Below are 11,591 nucleotides of genomic sequence, written 5' to 3'. Positions count from 1 at the left end.
CCCACCACTGCAACCTATACGCTCTCGTTGGCTGGCCCTCGCTTCATACTCGTCGCCAAACCCACTGGCTCCAGGTCATCTACAAGTCTCTGCTAGGTAAAGCCCCGCCTTATGTCAGCTCACTGGTCACCATAGCAGCACCCACCCAGAGCACACGCTCCAACAGGTAAATCTCACTGGTCACCCCCAAAGCCAATTTTTCCTTTTGCAGCCTTTACTTCCAGTTCTCTGCTGCCAATGACTGGAACGAACTGCAAAAATCACTGAAGCTGGAGACTCAGATCTCCCTCACTAAGCTTTAAGCACCAGCTGTCAGGGCAGCTCACTGATCACTGCACCTGTACACAGCCCATCTGTAAATAGCCCATCCAACTACCTCATCCCCTTGCTGTATTTATTTATTTATCTTGCTCCTTTGCGCCCCAGTATCTCTACTTGCACATTCATCTTCTGCACATCTATCATTCTAGTGTTTAATTGCTATATTGTAATTACTTCGCCACCATGGCCTATTTATTGCCTTATCTCCCTTATCCTTTCCTTATTTGCACACACTGTATATAGACTTTTTCTACTGTATTATTGACTGTATGTTTGTTTATTCCATCTGTAACTCTGTGTTGTTGTATGTGTCGAACTGCTTTGCTTTATCTTGGCCAGGTTGCAGTTGTAAATGAGAGCTTGTTCTCAACTAGCCTAACTGGTTAAATGAAGGTGAAATAAAATAGAAATAAAAAAATACTATGGATATATTTAGTATGCCAAATGTTCCAGGATGTCGTACTAAATTCGCCAAAATATGAGGAATACACGAAGAGGACACTATTTCCGTACTTTAGGGCCAATAATGCAATTCTTCAGAAAATGGGCGTGGCTTCACATCGTTTCCAGATTTGTTGAAAATGGCAGAAAATATGCAGTCGAAGTACAACGAGAGCGGATACAAATTCATTGCTTTAACTAATTATGACAAATATTAAGAAAATGTTGAGCAATGTAATAAAGTAATTACTTTTTAAATAAGTTAACTTACACGTTATATTGGCTAACAATTTGTTAGCTACACTGGTCTTACGAACCACATAGCTTTATCAGTACAGCAGTATGTACCGGTATGTTGTTAGCTAGATACCTAACGTTAGTTGGCTACTTATAGATCAAACTTGACAAAATAATAACTATAGGCTATCTAACTAACTACCCAATGTTTGACGTGATTATTCCCGTCATTCTGAGCTTAGCTAAATGGTATAGTCATTGTGCGTTCTCAATGGACATTCGGGTGCTTTCGTAAATTCGCTCTGGCTGTCTACTCTGCTCTGAATTTACAAACAGACAATCTGACAACGCTCTGAATTCATGTGCGCATTCTGGAACTCCTGATTGAATTTAAGAACACACCTGAAGTCATATAATGTCTAACCAGTAATTTGTTATGCTAGATAGCTAGCAAGAGGTTGCATAGCAACAGCATCAGCTTCCGGTAGACAGGTGAAAAGCTAGTACGCGCAATTGAAAGCATACTGTTCGTTTACAGTATACTAAAATGAACTAATAATATATAGTATGCAGTATATACTCATTAAGTATGTAGTATACAGTATGTTAGTATGGGTATTCGAGCACAGCTCTTGTGTTTCATCAATGCTCATTAAGAAATGCTAGCGGCTATGACTGAAGGCAAACAAGAATTGTCTTGGGGGTGTGGTTTGATGTGGGTGTTTCTTGGATGTGTTTTTACCATTCAATTGCAATAAACAAGTGCAGTAGTGAATACGTAAGGTTAGCCAGCTTTGCTGTAGAAAACAAAGTTTTGAAGTTGAGGACTTCTCCCGATGAGCATTGACACCAGAGCACGCTCATTTGGGCTACAGTTTGAATCACAACGTACCAGATGAGTGCGGAATCTGACATTGAATTATTATTATTAAAAAAATGTTGTGTTCGATCAAAACATTCGGTTTCGGAAGTGAATGTAGTGGTGCGTTTGGTTGGTGGATCTGCACATCTGTACTGAGGTAGGCTGTGCAGGTAGCCCAGATGAGAGTACGTCTGAGATGGATGAAGGTGAAAGGATCAGTGATGAGTCTACCTACAAGACTGTACACATTTTTTGGTGGAAAATGTTCGGAAAAGGAGACATGGGTGGATTTGCCACAGATGGGGACATAGATGGAAGGGGAGAATCTAGAAGAACAAACAGGCAGGGAGAAGAGGTACAGGAGAACAAAGTAGTAGTATTTTTTTTATCTGAGACAACCAGTAAAATGTTACATCTGATAACGTTGTCAGATGTACAGTGGTTCTTACTTTTGAAAGTTTTGAGCTTATGGAGCCACCGTTTGTGGTAGATGGTGGCAGATTGTGGTAAATTGCGTCTTGGCTGACACTTAAATAACGTGCCATAGAATTATGCGGAACCACGCAAGATGTGCTGCAGGATGCCGCAACATTTAAGCTTATAGGGTTCCAAAAAAGGACCGCAAAAACATACGAAATACGTTGTTCCAACCTGTAAACGAACAGTATGCTTTCAGTCGCGTGTACTAGCTCTTCACCTGTCAACCGGAAGTTGATGCTGTTGCTATGCAACCTCTTGCTAGATAGTTAGCATAACAAATTACTAGTTAGACATTTTACGACTTCAGGTGTATTCATCAATTCAATCTGGAGAACCAGATGGGCATGGTTTGCACATTTGGTGCTATTCCATTGGTTCTACTGTGCTCGGCAAGCTCAATTAAGTGTAACAAATACAGAACCCAGGTCTGATGGCTACCTGTCTATTGCTCCCCCACCTCCAATAGTGTTTCTCTAATGGAACGATGACTGCGCTGGCGGTGAAGGTGGAGTCTGCTCCCGTTCTGAACCCCGGTCAGCTGACCCTGAGCGATCCCGCCTGTGGTCCCACCTACAGTGACGATCGCTTACCTACTTCCACTTCACTGTGAACTCCTGTGGCACCACCAGGAAGGTAAAATGACTATTACCCTGAGGTGATGGGTACTGTGTATTTATGGACTGTTTGCTTCTGTAGGCCGTAATAAGCAATTCCCCTCTACTACATAGTTTATCAACAATTCATGCTGTATGAGAACGAAATCTCATTGAAGTCTTCAGAGGAGGAATATCAGTAAATGCATTACGCATCACAATTGTAGCTATTAGCTCTTTTTCCTTCACCAATTGCTCAATACTTTGTATACAGGGAAAGTGTGCCTCTACTACCACTGTGTCCACTCCACTGCTTGAAGTTCCCCTATTGAAGTTGCATATTTCCCCTATTGAAGTTGCATACTCTTTTAAGGTTAAAGGTTTCCTGCTACTATGTGGTCAACATCACTCGCACATTGGCCTTCCTGACCAGGCTGCGTGACAACGAGCCTTTTGCAGAGACTGGGACTGGTCGACTAATGGTCAGAATGAGACTCGCTCAGGGTAAGCGTGTACAAATTCAGAATTTCAACTTTCAACCATTCCCAAAAATGTAAGCCTTGTGATATATTACTCTTGCGTTCTGAGATCTACAGGTATGGCTATGTAGTAACGGTGAGGAGCTGATTTGGGAATTTGTCAGAAGCCTCTGGTGGGCGGGGGGGGGGTAGTGTTGGCAGTGTTGGCTATAAATGGCTTGTGTTCATCGGGGCACAACAGGATATTATAAACAAGCTTTTCTTAATGGACAAGTTCAGATGGTGCCCACTGAACACGACCCCCGGTTGTCTTGTTCTGTGTTCCAGACGCCTCGTATAACACGTTCCACCAGGAGGAGGACTATCCAGTGGTGAGGTACCTGAGACAGCCTCTGCACTTTGAGGTGGAGCTGACCAGGTCCTCTGACCCCAAGGTAGCGCTGGTGCTTGACCACTGCTGGGCCACCCTCAACGAGGACCGCGGCTCCCGACCCCGTTGGAATCTCATCATTAATGGGTAACTTGTTGTTTTAGGGCCTAAACAAGTGTTATTCCACAGGTGTGGTTCCTGAGTAATTAGCAACCTATCATACTTGGCAGGCCATTTATTTTGGCTACCGTGGCTATGCCCCCATCCATAGGTCATGAGTGGTCACAATGGTTTGAGCTTAAAAAAAGATGTGAGCCATGTGCGGTCTGTCACCAGATCTACACCCAATTTAACACTTATGGGAGATTCTGATCACATGCTTGTTATCACTGAGTGGTCCCTGCAGCGTACCATTGGAACATGTAAATCTAGTTTAGAAAATATAAAATAACTCCCTAATCCCAGAATGCCATTCACTGCGCCCGTTTCCTGAGGTCTTAACTTAGTTTGGCCACTTCAGCATGTGGCAAATCTTTGTACTTGTTACGGCGTACACATGACAAGTAGTTTACAGTTAACTAATCAAAAATCCAATACAACCGTAGCACGAAAGCTAAACAGAGTTGCAAGATATAGGTCAATCCATTTTGGGAGGTGAAGTCCTTGGGGGAAGGTATTATGGAGAGGATGATGCAGGAAATATTACTAAGATGGGCGATTTATGAACAATAAATGGTAGGGCAGACAGTTTTTCTAAGCTAAATACCCCTGGAAAGGGGGTCTGATCTGGCAACCCTGAGGTACCATAGTTTACACTCTGATGCTGTGTTCAAATCAGCTAACGACTTCAGTGCATTCAAGACAATTGGGGTACTCCAGTTGAGATCACCATAAGTCTGACATACGCGTATGTGATAACCTGACTGCATTGTATGGCGTTAGCATTAGCTCATGTTCAGTACCACCTTCAAAGTGTTTTAAACATGTGTCCATTACAATCTAGGCAAGAATCAGAACGAATTAATAAAGCGCTAAGTACATTATACTTACGGTACGCTACAGTAGAAACGACAACACGTTACACAGAAAATAAGGTACTTTGATAGGAATGCACGCATGTTCACAGTTAATTGTAAGGAAGACACTAAATGTGCAAGGACTGTATACTTGATCTGGGGAAGTGCTTGGGCTTTCTTTTGAAGGAAAGTTTGTCCGGCTCATTAAATTCTCAAATCGAAATGGTCTGCAACAGTAAAATGGGCTACTTTTGTGAATGAATTGAGGCAAAATTTGAAGTTGAAACGGCCTATAGAAAAATTGCAGGTAATGTGCCTTGGACTGAGGTCAGCGCGGGTTAACTGTCCACATTTTGGAACAGTGAGTGCATTCTGAGATCACGCGCATAAAATCAATTCCCACTGGGGCAACTGTTGAAGATATTTGGAACTCGCGTGTGAAAAGGTTAATGTTGCCGTTACCTACACCTTTTTACTCAATGTTATCCTTTTAGTTTGCTACAGTTCAGTGTTGTGACAAACTGATGGTCAGTCGAATGGAAATCAAGAGCGGCTGGCAAGCTTGGCTTGCCTTTCCGATTGGTTTCAAACAACTGCTCTTAACACTGACTGAATAGTTGTTGGGTTTGGGTTGAATACAGGCACAAGTGACCTCTTGTGTTTAAATTAGTTATTGCACTAAACCTAAAGGATGGTTCAGATGCCTGTGCAGCATGGATGTTTGAAACTGAATAGGATCAGTTGACAGGATCCCCAGAAGTTGATGCCACTTTCAATGGAATTTCCTGTCCTAGAGGAATGCGCTAATTGGGAGTTGCTAAACATGAACAAATCAAGTCAAGTGTAGCAGCATCTTGCTAACTTTATTTAGCTGGCTAATGTTCATGTACAATCCCTTCAATGTTTTGCCTGATCTCCCCCCCCCCCCCCCCCAAAAAAAAACAATCCCCCTATTCTCCGTTAACATTTCCCGGTCGACCGTTTGTCTCTGCTTCTGCAGGTTTTCGCTCTCAAAAGTACACATTTTTAATAGCAATATAACACGATTGGATGTTCTATGTCCACGACAACGTTTAAAACCCTAGCAGGGAACCACTTTTGAGGTCTGGGAAAAACAGAAGACATGTCGATTTTGGGGTGTAGTTACCCTTTTTTAGGCAAGTGTGCACCAGGAAGAGACCTTTGTTTGGTTAAGCGGTGTTGCTGTAGCGCATGTGATTGCGGAGTTTGCAAAACAAATGGCCACTGGATTGATGCAAATAATCATGATATAATTCTGCCAGGCTGGCAAAGGCCACTTTGCAGTTAACATTTGATTGAGAAGGTTTTTATGGGAAGCCTTTCCTTCTCTACCACAAGAAGGTTATCATTAGCCTCATCGCTAACGGCTACACAAAGTGTAGACATGCGCTCGCTCTGCACGCATGCGCACAGAAACTGGGCAGTCCTGTGCAGTTTCTGAAAGTTGCGTGGAAATACGAATCGCTGATGCATTTTGTTCATGTCTTATGATTCACTTGGGCAAATGAATGGATTTTCTAAGAAGTTGAAGGCATTGAGTTGATTTCCTCCTTAGTTCAAAGCATTTTTGAATATTGTTGAATTTCGGTTTAATACCTGTATTTCGTGATTCCGTTTGGGCGCACCGTATTTTATAGGGCCCTAGTCCATGAAGTTGTCATAAGTATGAACCTAGGATATGCCCTTTTTCCCCCCACAAGAGTGAAATATATGGGCTGGAAATGTAAGCTAGGTTTGAGCTTTTTCAGTGTGTGTCACAAGGTGGACATTTCTCTGTCCCCCTAAGAGTAAGCGACACGTTGACTTTATATAGTGTACCAAGAGAATGCCTTTCGCTTATGGCCATACCAGCCTGAATACGCCTGATCTCGTCTGATCTCGGAAGCTACGCAGGGTCGGGCCTGGTTAGTACTTGGATGGGAGACCGCCTGGGAATACCGGGTGCTGTAAGCGTTTTGCTCCAGCAGAGGGTTCTCTTGTGTCATGCGTGGAGCAACTCCCTTTTATTTATCACCCTAATAATGTTGTGTCTTTTTAATGGACTGCAGTTTGTTAGTGCTTCCCTGCCATGCCCTGATCAAATCAAATAATGGACAGTGCGTTTCCCTCAAAATCTCGGCAGTGCATTCAGCATTTGTTTTTAGGCTAGGAGACTGTCAATGTCTGTAGTCCATTAGGGTCCTGTAAAATCCCTTCAATGTTTTGCCTGATTGCCCTCCCCCCCAAAAAAATCCCCCTATTCCCCTCCGGAGGGGTCAAAAAATGCATTTTCGTTGTCGGCAGGATTCGAACCTGCGCCGGAAGATCCTAATGAATTTCTAGTCCATCACCTTAACCACTCGGCCACGACAACATTGACAAAAGAAAACAGGCTTGTTAGGAGTGAATGGGTCAACAGGCATAGCCTACAGAAAGTAATAATTTAACATTATTTATTTATTATTAATTATTTTATTAAGGCATGGTTTGAAACCCCCTCCTGACAACTATTTTATTATTTATTATTTTTCAACTGGATTTTACAAAGGTGCATGACATGCAGGCGCTAAAAAGTTGTCAGGAGGGGGTTTCAAACCATGCCTATAGGGGAGTCTGCAACCTGAATGACTTAATGGTTATTTTCAATGCAATCGAGTTTTTTCTTTTTCTTTTAGGGTTTAACAAGGTTTCTCACCTATGGCCAATTTGACATGAATTTAAAAATGCCTCAGATAGGACCAAAAAAAGTGTCTGGAGCTTCCCGTCAGGGTAAGAGTGACAACAGGTTTCCACATGTCAAAATGGGGAAATCTTAGCAAATGGCTTCATGGTTATTCATGAGAATCGTGTTGTTGTATTGTTGAGTGTATCATGGGATCTCACCTGAAATCTGTGGCTTGACTACAAACCTGTAACCTATGCTACTGTGGCCTATAGAGCTAGAAGGCTGGATAACCAGGTGTGTAAAGGTGTGAAGTGGGACAGATGGCCTGCAGTCCTATCCCAAATGGACAACTAATCCCTATGCACTTGCGGAAATCTGAGAGGATGCGATTGGTATAAGAAACACGACTAAACTTCAACCTCCGGAGGGGTCAAAAAAAAGCATTTTCATTGTCGGCAGGATTTGAACCTGCGCAGGAAGATCCTAATGGATTTCTAGTCCATCGCCTTAACCACTCGGCCACGACAACGTTGACAGAAGAAAACAGGCTTGTTAGGAGTGAATGGGCCAACAGGCATAGCCTACAGAAAGTGAAATTTAACAACTGAAAGATAATGCAGTAACTCATTATAATGCAATAACACAAAATGTTCCCCTCATTCATTTGTTATTAAGTCCAGCTGTTTTCTTATTTAACCTTGATCTTTGCTCAGCTCCAGAAGGTCAGCATTTGAGAGTGTTTATTATGAATTGTTATTTCACTGTGTGAAGTTGTTATTTCATCATTCTTATTATTACTGCTGAGCAGCATGACTCCTGAGAGGCACTAAAAAACTGTCAGAAGTGGGATTTGAACCCACGCCTCCATGGGAGACTGCGACCTGAACGCAGCGCCTTAGACCGCTCGGCCATCCTGACTACAGCACAGTAACTGGGTATCGGGTTAAAGTGTATGCGGTAAAAGTAGAAATATGAACAACGCTCTAAAATCACCACAGAGACCAGAACAACTATGCACGATACTGACTTGCACTTTCAATAGTCATTTGTTTTTATAAATTAAAAAGTCCAGTCATTGATTTAACCTCAATATGGCCTTCAATGGGAAAGAGTAGTAAATCGTCATTGAATGAGCGCTAAACTGGCATCAGAATATGGCCATTCTGATATAAATGATAAAATTCCTCAGATAAGACTGAAAAAGTGTCTGGAAATATCAGCAACCATCAGGGTAAGAGTGACAACAGGTCCACATGGGGGAAATCCTTACAAATGGCTTAATGGGTCATTTCAACGCAATCGTGTTATTATTTATTTTTAGGGTTTAACAAGGCAGCTCACCTGTTACCTGTGGCTTGACTTTAGATGTGGCCAGTTCGATTACCCTGCAGACTATAAGAGTGTCTTCAGAATATGGCCAATTTGACATGAATTTAAAAATGCCTAAGATAGGACCAAAAAAGTGTCTGGAGCTTCCCGTCAGGGTAAGAGTGACAACAGATTTCCACATGTCAAAATGGGGGAAATCTTAGCAAATGGCTTAATGGTTATTCATGAGAATCGTGTTGTTGTATTGTTGAGTGTATCATGGGATCTCACCTGAAATCTGTGGCTTGACTACAAACCTGTAACCTATGCTACTGTGGCCTATAGAGCTAGAAGGCTGGATAACCAGGTGTGTAAAGGTGTGAAGTGGGATAGGTGGCCTGCAGTCCTATCCCAAATGGACAACTAATCCCTATGTACTTGCGGAGATCTGAGAGGATGCGATTGGTATAAGAAACACGACTAAACTTCAACCTCCGGAGGGGTCAAAAAAATGCATTTTCGTTGTCGGCAGGATTTGAACCTGGCAGGAAGATCCTAATGGATTTCTAGTCCATCGCCTTAACCACGACAATGTTGACAGAAGAAAACAGGCTTGTTAGGAGTGAATGGGCCAGTAGGCATAGCTTACAGCAACACATTTTGTATTATTTCGCCGAAAAGCATTTTTTAAATCTGACATGTTGGCTGGATTCACAACGAGTGTATCTTTAATTGAGTACCCTTCATGTGTGATTTAATGAAAGTTTGAGTTTTATCGCATTTTATTTGCGCTCTGCATTTCCCCAGGCTATTGGCCACAAGAGACGCTAGCGTATCTATATCCCTAAGAGGGTATTAAGGAAAAAATAAAAGTTTAGTATAAGATATGCAAGGAAAAAGGGAGGAAGGATTAAAAGAGAAGAAAATGAGTTGAGAGCTAGATTGGATGAAGAAATGGGGAAGTGTGACAGGGAACCTAATTATAATATAGAAACGGTTTTAGATTTAAAAGCAAAATTGAGTAAATATGAAATAGATAAGTGTAAGGGTGCAATTATAAGAAGTAGGGCAAAGTATGTTTTGGAGGGGGAGAAATGTACTTCATTTTTCTTGGTTTAGAGAAGAATAAACAGAGGAGAACATAGAGAGATTGAAAATGTAAAAGGTGAAGTTGTCAATGATTATGTAGAGATATTAGAAACAGTGCAGAATTTTTATAAGGATTTATTTAAGAAAGGGGAGGTGGATGAGGGGTGTGTAAAGGAGATATTGGATAGTGTGGATGTGCAAATTGATGTAGAGGATAAACAAATGTGTGATGGGAAGATAACAGTGAATGAAGTTAAAGATGCGATTAAGGGGTTACAAGTAAATAAGAGTCCTGGTGTGGATGGAATAATTGCAGAATTTTATAAAATATGAAAGTTTATCAATATATGAAGGATAATAGTGTTTCAGAATCTATGGTGACAGGGCTGATAACGATTTTATATAAAAATAAGGGGAGCAACTTGAAACTGGAGGATTATAGGCCAATTAGTTTATTACATTCGGATTATAAGATTTTGGCTAAGATACTGGCAAATAGAAAAAAGCAAGTTTTAAATATTATAGCACCTACACAGAATTATAGTGTGCCTGGTAGAGATATTGCTGATACAATTAGAGATGTAATAAATAAAATAGTTAAGCATAGATTTAAATAAAGCTTTTGATAGGGTGGAACATGATTTTATGTTTAGGGTAATGGATGAATATGGTTTTGGTAATAGAATAATAGGATGGATAAGAAGGCAAAAAGTAGGGTAACGTGTAATGGGGTTTTAACTGATTCTTTTATTCTTGAGAAATCTGTGAGACAAGGGTGCCCTTTATCAGCTTTATTATTTGTTTAGTCGGTAGAACCTTTAGCAGCATTTCTTAAAAAATATCTTATAAATTGTGTACAGACTCCAAGGTTTTAGTTTGATTCATCAAGACGCAGATGATACCACTATAACAGTTAGAGATGAGGGAAGTGTATAAAGGGTGATGGAGTGTTTTAAAGTATATGGACAAGCATCCGGTTAACATGGAGAAGTCAGTAGTAATGTGTAAGATTAATGAGGGGAATTTTACTTTTAAGGTGGTAAGATTATTTTAAGGTGTTATGAGTGTTTTTAGGGGTGAAGGAAATGGAAGCTAGGGATGTGACATGGAGTGGTGTAATAAATAAAGTTAGGAAGGTGGTAAATATGTAGAGGGGGAGGTCTTTGAAGTTAAAAGGGATTTTAGTTGATTTTTTAATGGGATGGGAAGGGGGTGAAAATAGCTTTAAAACTTTGACTGCAGGTTATGAGGAGGGGGGGGAGGGGGGGGGGTTAAAGTTGGTAGATTTAAGTGTAAGGAAAACAGCAATTAGAGTAAAAATGGTACGGAAATATTTATTTGGTGAATTGGATTATGGGAGGAAAATGATTTTTTAAGAGTATTTGCAGGAGGTTGGGAGGTTTGGGGACAATGGTTTATTGAGGAGTATGAAGAAGGAAATGTTAGGTAATATACCTTTGTTTTATAGAGAAGTGTTTGAGGCTCGGGGGCAGTTTTTACCAAATATTTATTATGAATGTACCATTTTAGAAAATATTTTAAAATCAGCCTATATATTTAAATCCAAAGATAAGTGTAATAATATGTTGTTTTGTAAATATGGGATGAGGCAGATATGTTATGTCACCTGAGGTAATTCCTGGGTTCCTTCCATTTCAGGCAATATATGATGTGGTTGAAGTAGATGAAGAGATAGTGGGGCAAAAAAAGTATTTAGTCATCCACCAATT

At 41.0% G+C, this 11,591-nt stretch overlaps 1 protein-coding gene and 1 pseudogene across 1 annotated transcript; both read left to right on the top strand.

Moving 5' to 3' along the window:
* The first annotated feature begins 2,825 nt into the window (after positions 1–2,825).
* On the top strand, positions 2,826–4,282 carry LOC118957707 (zona pellucida sperm-binding protein 4-like). The gene is made up of 3 exons (XM_090201604.1): positions 2,826–2,947; positions 3,308–3,438; positions 3,741–4,282. Exons 1-3 carry the CDS (start codon positions 2,826–2,828, stop codon positions 3,932–3,934), a joined length of 447 nt encoding a protein of 148 aa, XP_090057730.1. The 3' UTR covers positions 3,935–4,282.
* A 2,372-nt stretch (positions 4,283–6,654) lies between these two features.
* Positions 6,655–6,773, top strand: LOC118957708 (5S ribosomal RNA; annotated as a pseudogene).
* The last annotated feature ends 4,818 nt before the right edge of the window (positions 6,774–11,591 follow it).

The sequence above is a fragment of the Oncorhynchus mykiss genome, chromosome 16 (genome assembly GCF_057628025.1).
Source record: "Oncorhynchus mykiss isolate SJ-2025 chromosome 16, ASM5762802v1, whole genome shotgun sequence".
Taxonomy (NCBI): domain Eukaryota; kingdom Metazoa; phylum Chordata; class Actinopteri; order Salmoniformes; family Salmonidae; genus Oncorhynchus; species Oncorhynchus mykiss.
The sequence above is the reverse complement of the archived record's forward strand: the minus strand, read 5'-3'. Positions and strand labels throughout refer to the sequence as shown.

Coding starts and splice junctions, on each gene's coding strand:
- LOC118957707 (XM_090201604.1), top strand. CDS start 2,826: ATGACTGCGCTGGCGGTGAAGGTGGAGTCTGCTCCCGTTCTGAACCCC. Junction 2,948..3,307: donor TTACCTACTTCCACTTCACT/GTGAACTCCTGT, acceptor TACTCTTTTAAG/GTTAAAGGTTTCCTGCTACT. Junction 3,439..3,740: donor CAGAATGAGACTCGCTCAGG/GTAAGCGTGTAC, acceptor TCTGTGTTCCAG/ACGCCTCGTATAACACGTTC.